Source organism: Saccoglossus kowalevskii, chromosome 18 (genome assembly GCF_978046115.1).
Source record: "Saccoglossus kowalevskii chromosome 18, keSacKowa6.1, whole genome shotgun sequence".
Lineage (NCBI taxonomy): Eukaryota > Metazoa > Hemichordata > Enteropneusta > Harrimaniidae > Saccoglossus > Saccoglossus kowalevskii.
In genome coordinates this window covers 16,675,062-16,698,561 of record NC_140658.1, presented here as the reverse complement: position 1 = coordinate 16,698,561, position 23,500 = coordinate 16,675,062, and the positions used below count along the sequence as shown (strand labels likewise).

At 35.2% G+C, this 23,500-nt stretch overlaps 2 protein-coding genes across 2 annotated transcripts in view; one reads left to right on the top strand and one right to left on the bottom strand.

Moving 5' to 3' along the window:
* LOC100373822 (ATP-dependent RNA helicase DDX24-like) overlaps positions 1-8,226 on the bottom strand; it is a 17,818-nt gene extending 9,592 nt beyond the window's left edge. Inside the window, exons 1-4 of the mRNA XM_085492860.1 lie at positions 7,899-8,226; positions 1,933-2,031; positions 1,164-1,278; positions 802-956 (exon numbers count right to left, since the gene is read on the bottom strand). Of these exons, the coding sequence (XP_085348986.1) occupies positions 802-956; positions 1,164-1,278; positions 1,933-2,031; positions 7,899-8,171 (642 nt within the window). The 5' untranslated portion in view covers positions 8,172-8,226. The remainder of the gene's footprint in view (positions 1-801; positions 957-1,163; positions 1,279-1,932; positions 2,032-7,898) is intronic.
* On the top strand, positions 8,208-23,500 carry LOC100373373 (elongin-C). Its single transcript, XM_006819505.3, has 4 exons — positions 8,208-8,302; positions 17,411-17,590; positions 19,635-19,683; positions 20,731-23,500. The coding sequence occupies exons 2-4, from the start codon at positions 17,422-17,424 to the stop codon at positions 20,870-20,872; spliced, it is 360 nt and encodes a 119-aa protein (XP_006819568.1). The 5' UTR covers positions 8,208-8,302; positions 17,411-17,421; the 3' UTR covers positions 20,873-23,500.

Here is a 23,500-nt window from a genome sequence, read left to right as displayed (position 1 = left end):
GGACGATTCAGTAAAAATCTAATCAAGCGAATATAACTTTTTTTCAATATTTTAAATTCAACTCATCAAAAATCTATTTCTGGAACATGATATATTAAATTCATAATTAAATTTGCATGGGCATTTTTTTTTTGAAATTCGTTAATTGACAAAAGTGATCATTTTCTCAAGATTTGTTATGTATGCGGTGTACCTTCAAAATGAACTTCAAATCCAAAAAGACATCCAAACAAAAGTCTAAGATAATTTTGACTTTCTCCAAAATGCAAACACCGATACATAATTTCATCTTTTCCCAACACCAAAGACAAATTCACATTCTTCCCTTTCTTAAAAATTAGAATTGTATTCACACTTTATAGTCTTTGACTACGTACATGAACATCCAAAAGTACCAGGATGTATGACCTTCAAAGGTCATGACTAAATGCAAAGTCAAGTCATGAGAGAATATACCTGAATCTGATAGGTAATCATTTTTTTTTTTTTAAATATTTTCTGTGCCAGGCGACAGTTCTGGACATTGAATGTCACTGTTGTCTCTCCTGACTTTTTTTTTGAATGTGCAAATTGCAAGTGCTAGTGCTGACACATAGTGCATCTTAGGGTATCAATTTATTATTCACAAATTTTCGTGAATTTTGCAAGTCAGACCTATGACACAGTGTCATTGACTTTCATGAAATTTTGTCTTCAATAATACCACAAAATCATCAAAATGTGAAAATTTCTAGTAGCGAAAATTAAGCGGTTTACAGTAGTAATTATTATAATTAGAATTTGCATCAATTAATGACTCACCGTTTCAGCCGCTCCGATGATATCTTTATAGTCTCTAATGGCTGGGATTAGACTCTGTTGTTGTATTGGAGTTGGACAGGTAAATTTCTGATCTGCCAGGGCATGTAGAATGGGCTCAGGTATCAGCAGATTCAACCACGACGACATATCAATTTCTGCAACAGAACAGCACAAATTTACAAGAGTACAATTTATAATCCACATGAAACAATTTTAATGGGCGGCAGTCGTTGCGTCGCGTCCTGTTCGATATGGGACTCATAGCGACGTATACAACGCGTGTAAAATACATTGTTTATTTACATGAAATTCGAACACGCGCTGCGCGACGACCACTGCACATTAATATTAGGATCACTCACTCTTCCATTCTTCCTCATCTTCTGTCTCATCATCAGTGGTCTTCTCCTCCTCTTCAATGTCGTTAAGCTTAGGATTATCTTTGTTTTCTTGATCCACATCTTTAGCCTTTTTAATCTGCAGAAGGAAGTCTTCACTATTCTATGTAGGCAGAAGCTACATCTCTCATTGCAGGTACATTCAATACCCCCCCCCCCCTCATTTTCACATGCATTAAGTTTATGAAGTTTCTGCAAATGTACATGTCTGGTAATCTGCATCATGATTTTATTTATGTATGTGAAGCACAATAAATAGTTACAAAGCCCTATCGTCGGTGGATAAACTTGCATTATGGTGATAAAGTATTTCTTTCACCATTTCAGAGAAATGAATTTGATTCAGCAATGAGTTAACCCCCAGGTAACAAATAATACTCTGACAATCTTAATTAAAATGTTTACTATTGTTTCATCCCTAGCAGATGAAATGCTTATTATTTTTTAATAAAGTGGGTTAACAATCATAGTTAATCCTTAGAGCACAAAATTATTTTCTCTCCGCTAAAATTTATGTAAATTTCTTCACTATTTTTGTATTTTTGACTGAATTCAATCTTAATTTTGAACCAATCAGACAAAACGTGACATTAGTTGTAGCTCCTGATTACAAAATTTAAAATGTTCGCAACATTTTATGTGGAAAACAACAGACTAAAAATGAAACTATTTTGTGATCACTGGCTTTGGCATACAAAGGGTATAATGAAAATATACTTCTTCTTATAATTACTTGTTTTTTTGTTTTTTTTTTCTTTTTTTTCAGTGGTTCATCATCATCATCTTTAAGTTTCCTCTTCTTTCCCCCAGTCTTGGTGTTTTTCACTGTGTCCTATTAGAAACAAAACCTGAATGTCATAATGTCCATTTTTGAAAAAAAAAATATACAGCTTTATTTATACATGTGAAACTTGTCAGTCAACCGATAGAGTTCTCATTGACCTATAGACCCCACCACACTCACTCACTGGCCATTTTAGTAAATGTGTATTTATGGAAGGAAAAACTGATTGGAGCCATACACCTCCGCAAGAGTAAGTCAATCGATATTTGCATTTTAAATTGCATTTCTAAAATTTTTAATAAAGAATAAGAGTACACAAACCAGAAAAGCAGTGGTTCCTCAGCCCCCCCCCCCCCACCCCATAAATGTAACACAAATGAGTGACACCAGAGGTACATTACTTGGGGTTTGCAACTCGCATAGTACTGTATGGTGACATCATGTCAAGATCCCATTCAAGTCTCTTCTCGTAGATAGCGAGACTGAGGCTACGACTTTCTGACATGATATATATCAATGTTCAAGGTTTGTAATGAAAAAATAAAACTTTTCTTGTCACTATCATAGTGAAAAATGTAATACATCGAAAATGTACAGAAAATATAGTTCTCGTAATCCGTCATATCATGGGCAGCTATTTTGATCCACCTGGACATCCCAGTATCCTAGTTACCTCGGGCATGCGCATTTTTCTGAGTTGGAACGCTTATGCGAGAGCGAGATTGTGACGGGATCTTGGTATCATGTCACCGTAGTTACAAACCCCAAGTAATGTACCTCTGGTGACACCAAATGGTATCCCAAATAAGTCAATATGATTTCCTTATATCACACTACCGAAACTATCACCGATCGATAGTACGTTAAACATTATCACCAGTGCGAAAAAACTATGACAATTGATACGTTTGAAGTTTTTTTTTCAAGAATTCAACAAGCTTAACCGTGCGTAACTCCAGTGACAGCCATTTTCATGAGGTTGACGTAAACAAAATTACTTTTTTTTAAATGACATGTAGTAGAACTTCCCTCAGCTAAAATGCTAGGAAAGAGTTGACTGCTACTATTAGTACATCGTAGTTTGTTATGTACTTCTTGGTATTTACTGTTGTTGTTTATTTTCCCTACATTCAACATGTATGGGAATATATTTATTTCATTCCCCTCAAAAGACTATGGGCAACAGGGTTCTTCCCAGGGCTTTTTAGCGCCGAGGTCCGCGGCGCTATACCTGTGAATCTCGGCGCTTCACTTGGGACCTCGGCGCTATGTGTTCCCACCTCGGCGCTTGATTTCATATTTGACATGCCAATATCAGATATGAAAAAGCTTTGTTCGCCACGCCGGTCGGCCCCGACCGTCACTCAAAATTAGTGACCACCACGGAAATGCTTCCGACGTGGACTATTTTCTGATTGTTGGTATAATTACGTACCGACCGACATGCATCCTGCCAGTTGTGGATTATAATATATAAACAATAGACCTAGTCGCACGATACGTAGCGGCTAGTCCAATTTGTGGAATTAGCACCTCTTTGTTTGTAAGTAAATACTTTCTGCGATAGACAGAGTCTTTAGATTGAAAGCTAAAATTATTTCAAAATCAATTCCACCTCGATATAACATGGTCAAATCGGAGTTCACGATCAGTTCACGCTACTCAAGAAAAAAACGTGTTTATTGCGTGATTTGGTAAAATACATTTGAACTGTTATCATTGCGAATCATGTAAAAACTCTTCTTTCAAGACCTAATTTACCTTTTAAAAATTGCAAATCACCTCTTTCGAAAGCTGTCATGCAGTTTTCAATTGATGCCAACACATCGTGCTACGACATCGCTTCAGGGCTCATACCACTAATTGAATTTCCATAGACGACAATGTTAACATATGACGAGATTGCTATATAAAAATGACGAAGAAAGTTGAAAATATGGCTCAAAAATGGGAAATCAACATGCCAGTAATCAACCATATGAAAAAAACTAACATGTTGGCCAGCTCAAACTCTTGCAAATCTCAGGTAAACAAGACACACCTACTGTATTTGGATTGCACCAAGAGAAATCACTGGAAAAACACCAAGATTAGAACATCCATTAACACACAGAATAAACCCACAGGTACACAGCCGCTAAGTAGTAAACAAAAGACCACATGTTGGTCTCACCTCTGACCCAGGTGATTACGCCCTCAAACAGGGAGCACCTGAGAAAAATAATATTTAAAAAATTTCATTGGTTCTTGCTAGGCATTTAAATTGAGGGCTACGAGCAGCCATTGGTTAATTAGTGGCATGAGACCTTAAGAGAAATAAGAAGGTTTAATAAAGTTCTTGTTGATCTTATATATGATGGAATATCATTAGACGAGTAATTTCCCATGCAAAAAAAATCCCCAAAATTTAAACCCTGGGAGTTATTTATCAAAATATACCACTTGGTGGCGCCCTATACCCAGACAATTAGTTGTAGAAAGTGGCAACATACACACTCAGCATAACACCAAAATAGATGGTAGGCAATGAATATAAGCCTGATTATTAGATGCAGTACTGTAAAATATAATGTTCTCATTCACCACAAACAAGTACAGACCAACGTTTGGCATGATTAGTAATTTTAATTAATTTCTAGAAATAATACATAGAATAATGACAATTAAAAGTAGTTTATCAATATAATTTAAAAAAAAAAAAATTCTACTGAATCAAAAGTCTCAATTCATCAGCTCATTATTTCTCCAATTAATTAAAAACAAAAAAACAATTCCACGGTATCTGCATTTAGGCCGGAGACCTGTGACGGGCAACCTTGGATATACCAAAACACAACAGTGGTTTGATTTACCATGGCCACACATAGAATTTGCTCAACATAAAAAGCTTAATCAAATCTTATGTGAAAAAAAGTAGTTCAACGAAACAATTTTATGATTTAAAAAGAAATAAAAATAAAAATATACAAACAAGAAAAGGATCTAAATATAAAATACTCGTATTACACATCCCTGATCAAATTAAATTCAAATCAACAGGATTTCTGATTAATTGGGGGGGTGGGTGGGGGGGGGGGGTTACATGCACTGTTCAATAATAAACTCAAGATGGGATTAATTAGCTAACTATTCACAAAAATTCTGAGAAAAGAGCAATAATTGTGAAATTGAAAGAGTTGTAATACTTGGCTAATATACTGACAGTATGCAAAACTCTTGTCAGTGACAAGATACACAACACAATTTTGAGAATTTATTTAAATATTTGGGATTTTGACCTCATTAAACTTTGAATAGGGTACATTAGAAATGACCGCACTACAAATTGTTAAGTTTGTCTGCCATAATGTGAAAATAAGACAAAAAACCCATAAAATGGGGTTAAGCATTTTTCTCAGAATTCCTAGAGCCATTGAAATTAGTGGTGACATGAATAATTCATTGATGAATGAATAAAATTTTTGGACCAGTTTAATAAAAACATTTATATTTACAGACCACAGCCCAACCACAGCCAATTAATAAGATTAGGGCAAAAAATATACCAAATTACAAATTTTCAAAATCTTCAACCAAGATATAAGAGGTTGACAGAAATGGGTGAAACGCATAGCAAAATATGACATTTCTGGATAAAAAATTACTCCATTGTGTCTAAATAGTTGAATACAAAGCAAGAAAAGTGGTAAAATAAAAATAAAAAAGATTCCCAGTTACTTTGCACTATACCTGCCAAATAAATGGAGCTGATCTCATGAAATGTGTGCTTGAACACACAACCTCATAATTATCAGATCTATGCAAGGTCATGAGAGGTCAAAACTTATAATAATTAGGTCAAAGTAAACTTCGGTTATGTAAGATGAGATCTGCCAAAAATGACTAAATTCCAGTGAATAGAGCCATAATTATGGTTAAAACAACAACCTCAGGTGGTTCTAGGCAAACTGTTACTTCAGGGCTCATACCACTAATTGAATTTCCATAGACGACAATGTTAACATATGACGAGATTGCTATATAAAAATGACGAAGAAAGTTGAAAATATGGCTCAAAAATGGGAAATCAACATGCCAGTAATCAACCATATGAAAAAAACTAACATGTTGGCCAGCTCAAACTCTTGCAAATCTCAGGTAAACAAGACACACCTACTGTATTTGGATTGCACCAAGAGAAATCACTGGAAAAACACCAAGATTAGAACATCCATTAACACACAGAATAAACCCACAGGTACACAGCCGCTAAGTAGTAAACAAAAGACCACATGTTGGTCTCACCTCTGACCCAGGTGATTACGCCCTCAAACAGGGAGCACCTGAGAAAAATAATATTTAAAAAATTTCATTGGTTCTTGCTAGGCATTTAAATTGAGGGCTACGAGCAGCCATTGGTTAATTAGTGGCATGAGACCTTTACTTCCGCAATGTAATTTTTATGATCACTACCATTCGGAAAACTTCGGGTTCTACCGGCATTACCATGCGGCATTTTGATTGGTTAATGGAATTCTTGACCCATCGGGTCAAAGGACACATGCTAATGTTTCACAAACATCATGGCGGGTCTGTTTTTTTTTTACCGAAGCGATAAAGTGATCAAAAATAATCGCTCCCGATAAAAATAAGTCGGATTTTACTTACATTTCATATCAAAAAAAAAAAGAAGTAAAATTTGTTGAGGAATTATTGCTATACATGTAACTGGTGTATAACATGGCCAAGTAAGTTATGTCACGTCGTAACTTTGATGATCGTTTTGAAGCTTTATTTGTTTGCTCATTACTGTAATTGTAAACGTTTTAGAAGTTGATGGTACAAATAATAAATTACAACAATACGTCAATTAATTACGTGATCGATTTTTTGAAGGAGAATGTTTTTGGAGTGAATAAAATTATGAGATTCGTGAACATAAATCTGGCTTAACGTTTTGAATGCATTTCCTTCAACGTTTTACAAAACAATTAAATTGCAACAATAATGTATTTGTGTTTGATTTTAGTCTGCAGCATTTGTATTTCGAGAATGTTTCAAACTCTTCTAAATTGTGAAACATAATGTGTTGATTCCATTAAAAAAAAATATTTGCCCTGTGACTGAGCTCACTAATATTCATAATTGTAAATAAGTTCTGTTAATCAATGAAGGAAAGATATGTAAATGATATGCAAATTATTATGCAAATTAGTCCTGGCGCTATGCATTTTTTCTGGGGAGAACCCTGGGCAACATGCATCTAAAGCAAACAACATGTTCACTTACAGAGTATCTAACAAGTCCATCTGAAATATAGTGTATCTTCTCAAGTGACGTCATATTGTCATTGTGGTCTGGTGCACTAAATCCCCAAAAAAGAACATCAACTAATATTTTTTGTAATGGTTTTAGCTTCGACAATAGTTTTGATGGTGAGATGCAAGAAAATATTTTGCTTTTGTCAGCTTCTATTTGCAATACTGTGTCGCACATTTGTGTTACGCATGGAAGGAACCATACTTCTTCTGTGCCAATAACATCCTAATATCTATATACAACAATTTTAAGGACCCCAAATGCATCAGAAATGATATTTTTTTGAAATTTTTGGTTGATGATGTCTTCTTTTCTTAGTAACCGTGTTACAGTACAGTTTTGTTCACAGGAACATGAAAAACAGTGACAATGACAGTGCTACATTTATCTGACAAGAACAGAACACTCATCATAGCTCTCAACGATTGTTATTTGAGAGTACATTAGAGATGGTATATTGCTCAAAAGTTTATCAGTGGCATTTGAAAAAAAAACAAAACACACACACACACAGTTTATATGAGTATGTCCATGATTCAGCCAAGATGGAGTTTCTTAGTGTCGTCACAGTGTCGAATGTGAAAAAGTAGTTATTTCAAGATGTGGTAAACCCGTACCTTATCTTTTTCCTCCGACTTTTTTGGAGATTTCGCGATCTTTTGCTTTTTCGACCCCGATGTCGTAAGTACGGTATAATCTGTCAATTCTTCAAAACACACGATTTCTCCGGCTTCGTCAATCTGAGAAAGATCCATGTCACCAAGATCTACAGTCTTCCAGTTTGCGTTGGACATTATGTCTTTCATTCCACCTCTTTTCCTCTTCTTAAATCTATTTCCTAATTTACCATGCTTACTTGTGGACGTCGCCATTTTATTTTTTCGGGTCATGTCATACCCATGATCCACTGCGAGATAAATTAGGTCGCAGGTTAAGCATCCGGGTATTTCAGCCTCGCCGGTTGGCAAGAAGCAGGACAAAACATCACGGATCTGCTGTAAATACCACCAACAATTCGAAGGTAATAAGCAACATTCTTTGAGTTTAAAATAACCATATTCCATCAAGAGTATATACAGCAAATCATGATCACACGAATTACGATCATGAGTGAAAATCGCCCAATAATCGCGGCTGTATTTTGAGAAAATGCGGCCTTTCGTTTGCGGAACTAATGCCGTCATCGAAATACCTATGAAATGGCAACAAACGCGTGCTCCGAATAAACCTCCGTTAAAAGTTGTCGAACGTATTGTTTTGATGTCTTTTGATTTTTAGTGTCATTGTTGTTATATGCCACGTTTAAAATAGTTCAAATAGACAGTGGGGAATAATATATTTTGACTATGTTGATCATGTACTTAACAAGTGTGAATTCGTACGACAACATCAAGTAGCTTCAAACCCTTAGTCATTCACGTATTCGCAGTCTGGGTTTCAATTATGTTGTCCAACATTGTCAGGGTCTTCTTCGTTGATTTATTTTTACCATTACATTCGCTGGTTTTAGGTGAATCGTCTGTGAAAGAGTTTCTTAGAAAAACAACATTTTTGTCAAACCAATCAGACTTTCTTTTTTGCTACTTCCTGTTTTAAATCGTAAATGTACAATCATTCTCATAATGTAATATATTTTTCACAGAAACAGAGTCTTGTCTGTAAACAACTGAGACACAAACAGTTGTTCATTTTTCAAATATCCAATTTAGTTCACTGCCCAACTGCATGAAATAAATCATGGTGTTGTGTAATGAATTGACTTTGTCAACAACAATTCAACTGCTATTCACTATTAAAGGCCCAATTCACTTGCCCAGGGCAAGTGTGAATTGGAGGTGTGGCTATGCTAATGAGTGTTGTTAATCACTTGCATAGCCTATGACGCAACCTGTTTCAGCGGTCCAACATCACGTGACTTTGATTGACAGTAATTAATTATTCAAGATTAGTAGCGCGTCCCTTTCCCCGGTTCGTGTTTTTTTTACTTTTATCTGCCAAAATCTCAGCTCGTACATTATTTATTGTCATAAATACTACACACAGTCACTGCTGTGATATTCATAGTCACATGCATCCACTTTGGCACGACATAATCGACCTGTAAGTTCGAGAAAACACATTTTTACCGGAGCTTGGCTGGAGCTGTTTACTACAGCATGACAATATCCCTATTGTTTAGGAGCGTATTTATAGTATACAGGGGCCTTTAATGACTATGTATAGTTACTACAAGTAACAACACCAAGTTCCAGCATTAGATTGTTTCAAACAAACTACTAGTAATATAAATAGCGTTGTCATGGTATTAAAACTGTATGTGTTTAATACTAATATTTTCATTACAGGTGTGTAATTTGATTTATTGCATTATTTGTAATGTATTGCTGGTAGACATTCCTAATTGTAACATTAATTTCAATTCTAACATCATTTTTGTTTATAGTCAGCACCTTTACACTGTATGCACCCTGACTGTGTCCCAGATCTGTTTTTGGTATTTGCAATATAAGAACCATATCTGAATAGAAGTGCACATAAACTTAAAAGTGCATTTTAATATATTGTATTGAGCCCTAAAAATCCAAAATGAAAACCTCATGAATATAGTGAGCTTGTACTGACATTATCAAAAAAACGAAGTAACATTTTTTGCTTGGCATCATAACTGAGTAAGAGGAATAATCAGTGTATAACATCGCGAAGTAAGTTATGTCACGTCGTAACTTTGAAAGTTCGGAAGTTTTATTTGTTCGTTCATTACTGTGAATATATACATTTTAGAAATTGATGGTACGAATAATAAATTACAACAATACTCCACGTTGGGCTGGCGAGATCCCTGATAAGTTTAACACAATAGCAACAGAAATGCATTCATCGGACCTAATTTCCAGAAAGCTTATCAGTACATCTCCTGGTGTCTACTGCCATTTATGTTTGTGCAACTTATACAACCCCGGAAATCCTGCATAAATGTATTGAAATTGAATTAAAACAACCACTGTGACAATACTAAATGATCAAACACATATGTTGAATGACTTTCCGCTTTGGTGGGAGTTACTGTTGACAGAAACGAGACCTTGTCGCCATGCCTTTGCGGATGTTACAATACAGTTACAGTTTTGAGAGAATGATGCTAACTCTCTTGAAATGGTGTGTTATCTTGACACATTTGTCAACTGATGTAGATATTTCCGACTCAAATATTCAAATGAGGTGAACTGAGGTTGCTGACTTGGCCATCAAAATTCCACCAAATGGCAAAGCATTGATTTCTCTAAACACATATTCAAAACAAATATGAACTTTTTATCCTGCCAATGTTTAACTTTTTGATCATCGTGTGGTCTAATTCAAACAAAAAATTTGATTTTAATGCATCAATTGCGATTTTGTTTACCTTCAGTATCTTATGCAAATAAGTGCGTATAAATGGCATAAATGAATAATTTACTTGTTGCTTTAGTTATGTTATGCTGTATGCCAAGATGGTCTTTTGGCACATTATTTTTATCACTGTTTTAATCCATTTAAGGTAGAGATGCAGTTTATTTGTGAATTTCAATCAAAAATAGTTTTTTTCGTTTTTTATATAGATTTTTATCTAAAGAACATTCTGTGAAAATTTGACCAATGAATTCTTATTGGAACACCGTTAAAATTGCTGTTTATTTTCTGGTTTAAAATAAAAAACACTCGCACGTGGCAATGTTTATGTCCAATTGTCTAATTTGCATGAGTAACCAAATAACAGGACCTTTGATTGACAATATGCAAATCGAGATTGTACGGGTCATAGTTCATTCAATTACGCGCATGTGCAATTAATCTTAAATCAGTTCTCGCTCGCTAGCAAACCAAACATTATATTTCCTCAGCGTTTTTTTCTAATTTTTATCATTACATTATGCGTGGTGTGAAAAGAAGGAGAGGTAGAAAGAAGATTCAGATGATTTCTATGTCGGAAGAGGCAAAAGCTACACTGAAGGCATCAGCCCACCGAACGAAAAACAAAATCGATGTGAGCGTCCAAACATGACTTTCCTTGAAGGCATGAATCCGAGTTTCTGATTGACTGAGAGATTTTATTTTTAAATAATTGTTCTCAAAAAATAAACTGAGCATGTGAAGAATAATTTAACATTGTTTACAGTGATAACTGCTCATTGTCGAAACGAAGTTTACCCATTCACGCTAGTCACAATAAACATCATACTCTTGAATAGGCGTCAATGACTACGGTAAAACTTAGAAAATGACGTCAAAATACACCTTAAAAGTCCCATTTTATTTATTTTTTAAATCCCATCCCGAATTTACGGCAGAATCTGGTCCCTCAAATAAGGGGCACGTGAGCTTTGATTCTAACCGGATATATTGCACAGGGTCGGGGAGATACAAACTTTTGTGTATCTTTTGTCCAATGGGTACCTGTACTTCGATCATTCGCAAGTTTTGCTAGGTGGTGCGAGACAGCTTTGTTTGCAACCGGACGAACTCAGTTTAATTCAATGAAGCAAACAACTGACAATGCTAAAATAAATTGCAAAGGTACGCTAAAATTAATTGAAAACAACCAAATAATTTCAATGAAAAATAAATCACAGAGAGGTAACTTGATACATTTCGGTAACAACTCTTTTGACGCGCTGTTCGCTTCTCCGCGTCTGATGTTTTGTTTTCCTTGTCATAATACTTACTGATTGATCATTTTGTTTTGATTTTTGAGCTTTTTAGCCTGCAACTCGGCCACGACCTTTGCTTTTCCGTGAAAAATGGGAAAGTTTACGTCAATTTGACGGACATTCCATTTTTTTTTAAACTAACGAACACACTGTTTAGCACTCCTATTTTTTTCATTTGCCGATTTCTATTCAGAAAAATCCGACCGCTCGAAAATGCACTTAATTTTGCACTCTTAAAACATGTCAGATTTCCAACATTAATTATTTAAAACCGGTCGAAATTTTAAAACTTTTAGGAGCTGGAGCTCTCTTCTTGCAGGCGACCGTCGCCGGTAGTACAACAGCATGTTTTGTACGTACATCCGTGCGCTGATTGTCTGCGACTGTCTTAGAAAATCCCTGAATAAGGCGTTGCCAAAATCGGAAAAAAATATATAAATGCCTCCTTAAAAAACGAACAGAATTCAAATATTTCTTTTAACAAATATGTTGCAGTGGGAAAAATGGGAATGAAAACGATGAACAAAACTTCTGTGCCTCGAGTTTCGATTCTAGGATTACGTGATTATTCATTATTGTGCGTTCGCTTCCTGGAGTTGGTTCTCAATACTACATAAAAATCATCAAGCATAAATAATTTAATATCCCACTTTGTACTCTTCACGGTAAACCGTAGGCTCTGAAATACTCGTAGACTTTTTATTAAAAATACATCGAAGAGAAGCCATGATGTTTTGATCGTGATAAAAGGTCACCTTCCTAGGACCGCCCCCTGTTTAATTATTCATGAGATGACGCCATATTTACTGGGCATTGCCACGTGTTTTTACCGACCCCATCAAAACACTGGTATGAATGACGTGTTTCTGATTTATATATTCAAGAGTAGTTGTTCTGGTCCAACGATTTTACATAAAATGTCTATGTCTATACGTTAACTTTCATTTTCAATAGTCTAGAAAGTATGACAAAGTATGACAAAGCAGTAATTCCCGGTTTAACGCGCAAATATGCAAATAAGCCTTTTTCTCGTCTTCTATTTTTGGAGAATTCTTGGGTTTTAAATTAAAATAGCTGCTAGACGCTTTGGCCATTTGCCTCGAATTTTTCACACATTATTGACAAGGTGTTCCCCCTTCAAAATGCGTCCGGGCAGTTTATTACGGCGAGTGGAACAAAAATAACAAGTCCGCAATTAACATGGATATATAAATTATGCAAAAATAGAAAAGAGTGAACTTTGAGGTCATGCTGTGCGACTTTGAAAGCCGTTAGAGAGATGAGTGGACGCATTTGAATTAGTAGTATACCAAGGTATCCAGTGATGTAATTTTACCCACAAACGGACTTGAAGTTTTTAAGCTAATTTTTTTTAAACCACTTTTGTCCAAAAAAGCATATTTTTGACCCAAAATCAAAAACGCATTCTGGATATTTAAAATAAAGACAAGTTTTACAAAGTTTGTATAATAAGCTTTCAGAAAATATATAACATGTTGGATATATAATACCATCTTCATTGTCTAATTACTCAATTAAAAAGCAAGTCAAATAAACTGCATCTCTACCTTAAGCCTAAATACAATAGTCAGGGATTTTTTTGAATGGGTGCAGCGCCCTCATGCCATGGCCATGCACTCCCTTACCCTAGGAAGCAGATCCTCTTGCAACCATAAAATTCTGATTGTCCAGAGATCACATGTGGCCACAGTCTTCAACTGTGACCTGACTGATAGTAATTTTGGCCTAAGGAAGCCATGAAATGTTCCATTTTAACTTAGAATTATCAAAAACTCCATACCCTGGTAGGGAGAACCCTATCTCCCCCACTTAGTGGCGCCGCTGAATTGCTGTGCTCCCTCTTGCAGTTTTTTTTTTCTAGGAAAACCCCTGATAGTCATGACACTGGGTGCAAGATATCAAGAACAATGCTAAACAGGATCATTTGACCAATCAGAATGCTGGGGCGTGCCAGCCGAATGTACTCATGAATTTCCAAATAGTGTGGGATGGTTAACACAACACAACGCAGTGTTGTACTACAATCATTTGGCAATGATTTTGTTGAAAAAATTACTTGGCAAATGTGATAGCCGTCTTGCAGAACTGCAGTTCCTTGTGCATGTGCCATACCAGTAACAGACTATTGTAAATATAGGATGGGCATGCGACCGGCACTCAGAATTTCTGTCCAGGACAAAAAGTTGGCGACCGGCACTATTCTATTTGTTTATGATACACACAGGATGTCGGCCACTGGACCATCATTCTATTGTCATTGTTGGTTTTAACACGCAACACCACAATGCAAAAAATAGCACACAACAAAACTTTAATGAAAGAAGACACCGCTGTTCAAAATCAACGTAAACGTGTGACATCGGCCTAATGTGTTTTTGTTTTAACCTCCGATTGACATTCTGTTAGTTTTAACAAACGAACCAGATCAGAATAAGTCGTACACCAAGATAATGGAAGGGAAGACAACAATAAATAAACAGAAGGAAGGATTACCATTGCAAGTTTAGTTGTGTGTGGGATTTGTCGAGTTGAACAATAACTTGCTCACTTCACTGGCAGCGATGCGTCAAGCTGTCGTTCGTTTAATCTGCACTTGCGCTCGAGTGTAGTAAACTTCATTGATGTTTTTGGCTTCATGACTCGTTCATAAAATTAAATTCATAAGCTATATTCAGTCAGCGATACAAGAAATACTTATTTTTCACTATTACCGGTAATGTGATTTACCAGCATTCCATTAGTAAAGAAAACAATTAAATTCTTTTTTCCACTTTGTTCGTAACAAACGGACGACATGCTTTGACAAAAAAAATGGCTGCCAGGTCAGAGGTCAATGTCTCAAAATACGTATTTTAGACGTGATTGCAAAAATAAAGTGTATATTTTTTCACTTTTTCAAAGCAGAGTAATTTTACATTGAAATATTTAAAATAAAAGTTAAAATAATTAAGGTAGAGATGCAGTTTATTTGTGAATTTTAATCAAAAATAGTTTTTTTCGTTTTTTATATTGATTTTTATCTAAAGAACATTCTGTGAAAATTTGACCAATGAATTCTTATTGGAACACCATTAAAATTGCTGTTTATTTTCTGGTTAAAAATAAAAAACACTCACACGTGGCAATGTTTATGTCCAATTGCCTAATTTGCATGAGTAACCAAATAACAGGACCTTTGATTGACAATATGCAAATCGAGATTGTACGGGTCATAGTTCATTCAATTCACGCATCATTCAGGAATGATTGAAATGTCCGAAAATGACGCCAAAATACACCTTAAAAGTCCTATTTTTTTTCTAAATCCCATCCCGAATTTACGGCAGAATCTGGTCCCTCAAATAAGGGACACGTGAGCTTTGATTCTAATCGGATATATTGCACTGGGTCGGGGAGATACAAACTTTCGTGTATCTTTTGTCTAATGGGTACCTGTACTTCGATCATTCGCAAGTTTTGCTAGGTAGTGCGAGACAGCTTTGTTTGCAACCGGACGAACTCCGTTTAATTCAATGAAGCAAACAACTGACAATGCTAAAATAAATTGCAGAGATACGCTAAAATTAATTGAAAACAAGCAAATAATTTCAATGAAAAATAAATCACAGAGAGAGGTAACTTGATACATTAACAACTCTTTTGATGCGCTGACCGCTTCTCCGCGTCTGATGTTTTGTTTTCCTTGTCATAATACTTACTGATTGATGATTTTGTTTTGATTTTTGAGTTTTTTAGCCTGCAACTCGGCCACGACCTTTGCTTTTTCCGTGAAAAATGGGGAAGTTTACGTCAATTTGATGGAGATTCCATTTTTTTAAAACTAACACACTGTTTAGCACTCCGATTTTTTTCATTTGCTGATTTCTATTCGGAAAAATTCAACCGCTCGAAAATGCACCTTAATTTTGCACTCTTAAAACATGTCAGATTTCCAACACTAATTATTTAATCCAACACAAATTATTTAAAACCGGTCGAAATTTTTGAACTTTTACGTTGCAGGCGACCGTCGCCGGTAGTACAACAGCATGTTTTGTACGTACGTCCGTGCGCTGATTGTCTGCGACTGTCTTAGAAAATCCCTGAATAAGGCGTTACCAAAATCGTAAAAAAATAAAAAAATGCCTTCTTAAAAAACGAACAGAATTCAAATATTTCTTTTAACAAATATGTTGCAGTGGGAAAAATGGGATTGGAAACGCTGAACAAAACTTCTGTGCCTCGCGTTTCGATTCTAGGATTACGCGATTTGTCATTATTGTGCGTTCGCTTCCTGGAGTTAGTTCTCAATACTACATAACAATTATCGAGGATAAATAATTTAATATCCCACTTTGTACTCTTCACGGTAAACCATAGGCTCTGAAATACTCGTAGATTTTTTATTGAAAATACATCGAAGAGAAGCCATGATGTTTTGATCGTGATAAAAGGTCACCTTCCTAGGACCGCCTCCTGTTTAATAATTCATGAGATGACGTCATATTTACTGGGCATTGACACGTGTTTTTACCGACCCCATCAAAACACTGGTATGAATGACGTGTTTCTGATTTATATATTCAAGAGCAGTTGTTCTGGTCCAACGATTTTACATAAAATGTCTATGTCTATACGTTAACTTTCAATTTCAATAGTCTAGAAAGTATGACAAAGTATGACAAAGCAGTAATTCCCGGTTTAACACCCAAATATGCAAATTAGCCTTTTTCTGATCTTCTATTTTTGGTGAATTTTTGGGTTTTAAATTAAAATAGCTGATAGACGCTTTGGCCATTTGCCTCGAAAATTTCACACATTATTGACAAGGTGTCCCCCCTTCAAAATGCGTCCAGACAGTTTATTACGGCATATATATAAATTATGCAAAAATAGAAAAGAGTGAACTTTGAGGTCATGCTGTGCGACTTTGAAAGCCGTTAGAGAGATGAGTGGACGCATTTGAATTAGTAGTATACCAAAGTATCCAGTGATGTAATTTTACCCACAAACGGACTTGAAGTTTTTAAGCTAATTTTTTTTAAACCACTTTTGTCCAAAAAAGCATATTTTTGACCCAAAATCAAAAACGCATTCTGGATATTTAAAATAAAGACAAGTTTTACAAAGTTTGTATAATAAGCTTTCAGAAAATATATAACATGTTGGATATATAATACCATCTTCATTGTCTAATTACTCAATTAAAAAGCAAGCCGAATAAACTGCATCTCTACCTTAAATTAGTGAAATCGTAACGAATGGAAAAATGAATATTAATTAGCTCATGAATATTAATTAGCGACTGGCACTCAAATCAGGCTGGGCAGAAACCTGCAAGCCCTATGGTGAGACTTACTACAGTGTACTATAAAACTGTTGAAAAGCAGCTTCTGAAAGTTATTGAACTCGAAAAACAATTACATTGTATTCTTTTGCAGGCAGATCTGCAATGGCTGATACCAAAGACAAGGAGGGAGATGAGGACAAGCAGTATGGTGGATGTGAAGGCCCTGATGCTATGTATGTGAAGTTAGTATCCTCAGATGGACAGGAGTTCATTGTTAAAAGAGACCATGCTCTGACATCAGGAACTATAAAAGCTATGTTAAGTGGACCCGGTAAGAACCACACACCACGATGACAAATTCACCCTCCTGACGTCACAAATCACCCTTGTATGCTAATTAGGTTCTCTAGCTGGAGCCTCGTTCTGAGTCTGCCAAGAAATTGGACGTGGGGGTTTCCTTATCCAGAACATTATTATTGATCGTTTATTTAATTTATGTACATTTTTCACTTTCATAATGTTGTTTATAAATAAATTTTGCACACAAAAAAAAAGTCAATTGGCCCAATTCAGTTACACCTTAAGTATTCTGTGGAAACATCAAAATTCACATTTTGTGTTGTCCCATGTTTGTTGTACTTTTCAGAGAGCTACATATACTCGGGCAGTGTAAAAAAGCTCAAACTTTGTTCTTAGTTTTGATTTTAATGACAAACTGCGAAGTATAACAATTACCAATGATGCATTCAAGTTAACAAGTAGTGGTTTCCAATATGACCTTATGACTATGGTGATAATATAATGTTCAACTGCTAGGTGGTGATACGCATGCTTCCTCCTATTATTCACAGTGTAGTTTAATCCATTAGCCTACGCACTGTGTAATTTTTTAATTAATAGCTTGCGACAAAGTGTAGTTTGTCCATGCAACTGAGCCTGGCCCAACCTAGTACCTGAAGCCAGTAGTCAGTTCCCTAAAAATTATGAATTTTTGAATAACAGTTGTTATACGTGTGTATTATTACATTTGAATCATCAGTGCCTAATTAGTCCCCGTTCGGACCAAGTCCGAAAACGGGGACTTATAATTCGGTCTCCGTGTGTCCGTCCGTGCGTCCGTCCAGAGTCATATCTCAGAATCCCTTGGACCGATTCTGTTCATTCTTTGCATGTGCCTAGTACTTTATGTGGGACATATGCACATGCAGTGGTTTAGCGATTCAATTCAAAATGGCCAACTGGCAGCCATCTTGTTTTTTGAAAATGTTGTATTTTGGACATGCTTTGTCAGTTTTCATTCAAACTTGGTACATAGATTATACATGTTAGGATACATGTCCATGATGATTTATTTCACAATTGAATCAAAGATGGCCGACTGGCAGCCATCTTGTTTCTTGAAAATGGCGTATTTTGGACATGCTTTGTCAGTTTTCATTCAAATTTAGTACATAGATCATACATGTTAGGATACATGTCCCCGACCGTCCGTGAGTTCCTGAGTTTGTCTGTCCGACCGTCTGTGTGTCCGTCTGTCCGTTTGTCAGTCTATCCAACGTCATATTTCAGAATCCTGTGGACCGATTCCGTTCATTCTTTGCATGTGCCTAGTACCTTATGTGGGACATATGCATATGCAGTGGTTTAGTGATTCAATTCAAAATGGCCGACTGGCAGCCATCTTGTTTTTTGAAAATGTTGTATTTTGGACATGCTTTGTCAGTTGTCATTCAAACTTGGTACATAGATTATACATGTTAGGATACATGTCCATGACGATTTATTTTGCAATTGGATCAAAGATGGTCGACTGGCAGGTATCTTGTTTTTGTTTTTTTATGCAGTATCTTGGACGTGCTCTGTCAGTTTTCATTCAAATTTGGCACATACATGTACTTTATACATGTTAGGATGCATGTCCATGACAATTCGTTTCAAAATCTGGTCAAGGATGGCCGATTGACAGCCATCTGACTTTTTGGCCTTACTACTATATTTCCACAATTTATGTACCATTTTCATTCGTATTTGGCACACACATCATACATATCAGTGTGTTTCATAATCAGATCAAAGATGGCTGAATAACGACTGTTTTTATTTTGGCCATATTACTATGACACGAAACACGTGTTTTGATGTAAATAAACAATCTGTTGTATACGCCACTTGGAACTCAAGTTTCAAGGACATGCTCGCGACAACCCCTCCGCTTTAATATGACGAGCACAAAGAGAACTTAACGGGGACTGTGTCATTTTCAATGACTTGTTCACCAGGACTTGAGATGACCAGGTTTGTGGGATGCAGTGCGGAAATGTTTTGAATACATTGAATCTTTTACTCATTATGTTTGTGTTTCATTCAAACCATAGGTCAATTTGCTGAGAATGAAACGAATGAAGTAAACTTCAGAGAAATACCGTAAGTGTGGGATTTTAAATCAAATATTACAAATGCATGACATACTCTGAAATGCTTAATTTTGCCTGCTAGGATTTTTGATAATTATTTGCAATTTGTAAAATTTTCAGTGCTACAAATTTTCACCCAAGAACTTGTTGAAATTTGATTCTTGTAAAATTTACGTGGTTTACAGTATACTGAGTATAAAGACACTGTCAGTTACCATATCATGCTTGTAATTGTCTAATGTAGCCAAGTTTTCTCTAATATACTGTAAGCAATTGTGTGATTTACACAATTCATTCATGTTGGCACTCTGAAATATATGATAAATGTGTCTAATTTCTAAATGTGTTTGTGCATGTGGGGATCAAAATTGGGTTTGGCTAATTTTGAATTTGAATGTTGACAACACACCCTTGTATTGATACTGTTACCTAGAAACAAACAATAGTGATTGTCATAAAATACTGTTGGGAGGGTTATTCGTGTTGATATTGCTGACTGCACATGCACATGCACGTTGTACAATTTCAATTTTTTGTAGGTTAGAGAAAGGTGCATGTACTTGTTAACCATTTATTTATTGAGAAGCCACCACTCACAGTTCATTGGTGAGAAAGCATTGGAGAAAAAAAATATGAACACTGTAGCAGTAGTCATTAAAAAAAACATGTTTTTTTTTTTCAACCTGAAGGTTGAGTGAAAAAGTCCCCTAATTTTCACAATCTTTCTTCCTTTTTTTTTCAACAAAGGGCACCAATCTCCCTAAATGTTTTTGAAATCTGGAGAAAACACTGATGTAGTAGTAAAACTGCTTTGTACTTTGTACTTGTCATGTTTATTTTGTCTGGATCTTTTGATGTATCGGATATAAAGCAGTATGAGCCATATGCTAACTGTTGGTAATGCCAGTCTGACCAAAAATCAACAAGGAAATCAGATAAAATATTTGTGTGAAGGTCATAGCTGTAAAAAAAAAAAATTTACTTATGTATGTCACCTGCTACGAGGTCAGATCATTATAATTTTCAACCTAACCTTATTAATCTTTTTTTCCTGCAGTTCTCATGTGCTATGTAAAGTGTGTATGTATTTCACGTACAAGGTGCGCTATACCAACAGTTCAACAGAGATACCAGAGTTTCCAATTGCTCCGGAAATTGCGCTGGAATTATTGATGGCTGCCAATTTCTTAGATTGTTAAATATCTCCACTTCTACTAAATAATAATATTGCCATCATAGTGTAGTTACCAAGTCCTTGGCAATCTGCCAGGATTTTTAAAAAAATCAAACAAACAAAAAATGTTGTCACTTGTACAGCCGGGAGTTTTGAAGTGATGCATGTTTGCCTATAAGTGATAGTAATTTAAGGGTGAAGGCAAAAAGTAAGAAAGATTTTTCAAATCAGCAAAGTTTTGTTAACCGTATCAGTGATAATACTGCTGAGTAAAATTTACCCTTGAAACCAATAATGAACTTAAGGAGTCAGCTGCCAGCGAGTTCTTTATAATAGGGTATGGAAATACCTGTATTGCTATTTTGAACAGAAGTGTCAACTGGATACATGTGTATGTGAAAACATCCCCCTTAATCTCAAATGGTCAGCCCTTAATTTGTATCAAGAGAAAATGTTGCTCTTTGTTTACAACAATGTTTTCTTATCAGATCACTTATGTAATAATAATCACTCAGCTCCTGCATTGGCAGCTGCTGGTTTGGGTTATACAAGACATATGTTCTACAAATATTTTCTTTCAATTTAAGACTCGCTATAAAAAGTAGTTTCCCACATCCATTGATTTCGGTTTGTTAATTTTATTATTTAACATATCCTGGATCAGTTCAGTTTTCAATTTGAAGAAAAGTTTCTAGAGATAGTGCCAAATAGTTTGTGCTAGCTTTGAAATTTCCCTAAGATCAAAACACCATTGTTTTCAATTTTTTTTTTTTTTTTTTTTTTGGTATTTGAGTATTTGGCTTTAATTAGAGAAGAGACGAACTAATTGAACTAAAATATGAAAGGCATGACATCAAAACTATCGCAGAACAAGGAACTCAACAACTACAAAAAGTCCTGTTGGTGGAAAACCTCACTTCAGAACTCTCAGGTCTTTATGATTATATGCAAGTTATTGTATTGGCTCTCCTTAACAATAGGTGGAAATATACAAAGCCCATGTCAGACTTTTTTGTAATATTATAAGTAACCATAGTAACGTGTAGAAAGTAGGCTCTGCACAGGCGATATCGAGAGGATCAATGTTAATTATTTATAATTTGTTTTTATTTTCAATTGTATTTTTACAAATGCTAGCAAGCCTTTCATTGCTTATTTCTGTAATAATTGGCCTGAATAATTAAAAAATATTGTTTTGTTTGGGTTTTTAATAGTATTGTTCTATATATAGATAAATATGTGTCAGTGTTAAGTCTATGAGAATCCATGGATTTTGGAAATTCTGTGTACAGATCAGTCTCGATTAGAGTGGATTAAAGTGTTTCTTCTATTCTACACTGTTGTTTTATTGACAGTTCAGTAGGTAGTTGCGCCCTCTGGAGGCACCAGATCGTAGACTAGGTCTCTTGGATAATACTTGATTGTAATACAGTCATCTGTCCTGTTTTTTTTTTTTATCCAGTAAGTTGATTGTAAAGCAAATGTTTGAATGCTTTATAGCATTTCGGAGAGTTGTCACTAATTTGTTATTAATATTCAAGTACTCAGATTTGTGCGTTTGCTCTATTAAAAGCGAATCTCTAATACAGTAGAATTCAAAAAGTACATCAAATTTCTAATGAGTGTAAGTCCTGCTTTATTTCCATTTTCTTTGTACACTTAACATTGACACGTAATTTGGAAACTTAAAAAAAAAAAACTTACCCGACATATTTCTGTGTGTCATTTCGTAATATGCAATACTGTTGCTGTAGGTGGAGATATCGTAAACAAAAATACTGTAGTTATTAGTTGAAACACAAATGAATTGGTTATTGATGACTGTAAATCTAGGTAGTATGTGTTATTAATTTAGTTTTCTCATGTTTATAACATTGGTTGTAGCCATTAAATTATTTAACAGTCTAGAAATCTAGGAACTGTGTACTTCTGTGTTTCTGAACCAATTGGCAATTGCCAACTTTTTACATAACTCATGGCTTCAAAGTTAGCTATTTACTTGCACCTGGGATGTTGGTGGATGATTGTTGAATCCCAATCTAAAGTTTTTTTGTTTTAATTTTTTTTTTTTTGATCTGTGTTAAAATTAAATTACTTTTAGTTTTGTGAGTTTAGTTCAGCTGTAATCAATGTCTATCGATTGATTGATTGATTGGAACAGCATGGTTGTTTTTCAATTTCTGCCAACGTGTCATTGCTTCTTTAACAAGTACCGAAATGTGAAAATTATCACGCTCATTGACTTGACAGCATATGTAATTATTCTCTATATGTATGAAGTTTGAAGTTCATCTTGATCAACCACCTGACGTGAGCCATTTGACTGGTACTTCTAAATACATGCAAAGAATTTTCAAGAAATGACAGGTGCATATAACATCAAAAATTGTATTTTCTGAGAGGTACAATAATTGTATTTTGAAGAGAGGTACACAAGCATATCGGCATTTGTTTGTAGTCCTTTTTTTGTTTTTTTTTCATGTTCAAATGTTTGTGTTACTTTAGCAGCTTCACAAATGTCAATGATATCATCAACAAGGTGTTTATTTTTATTTTATTTTTTTTTTATTTTGGATTCACTGTGAAAGTGCTGTTCTTTTTTTTCTCACAGCAAAATTAAATTGAATAATAAATTTGGGAAAAGCTATTGTTA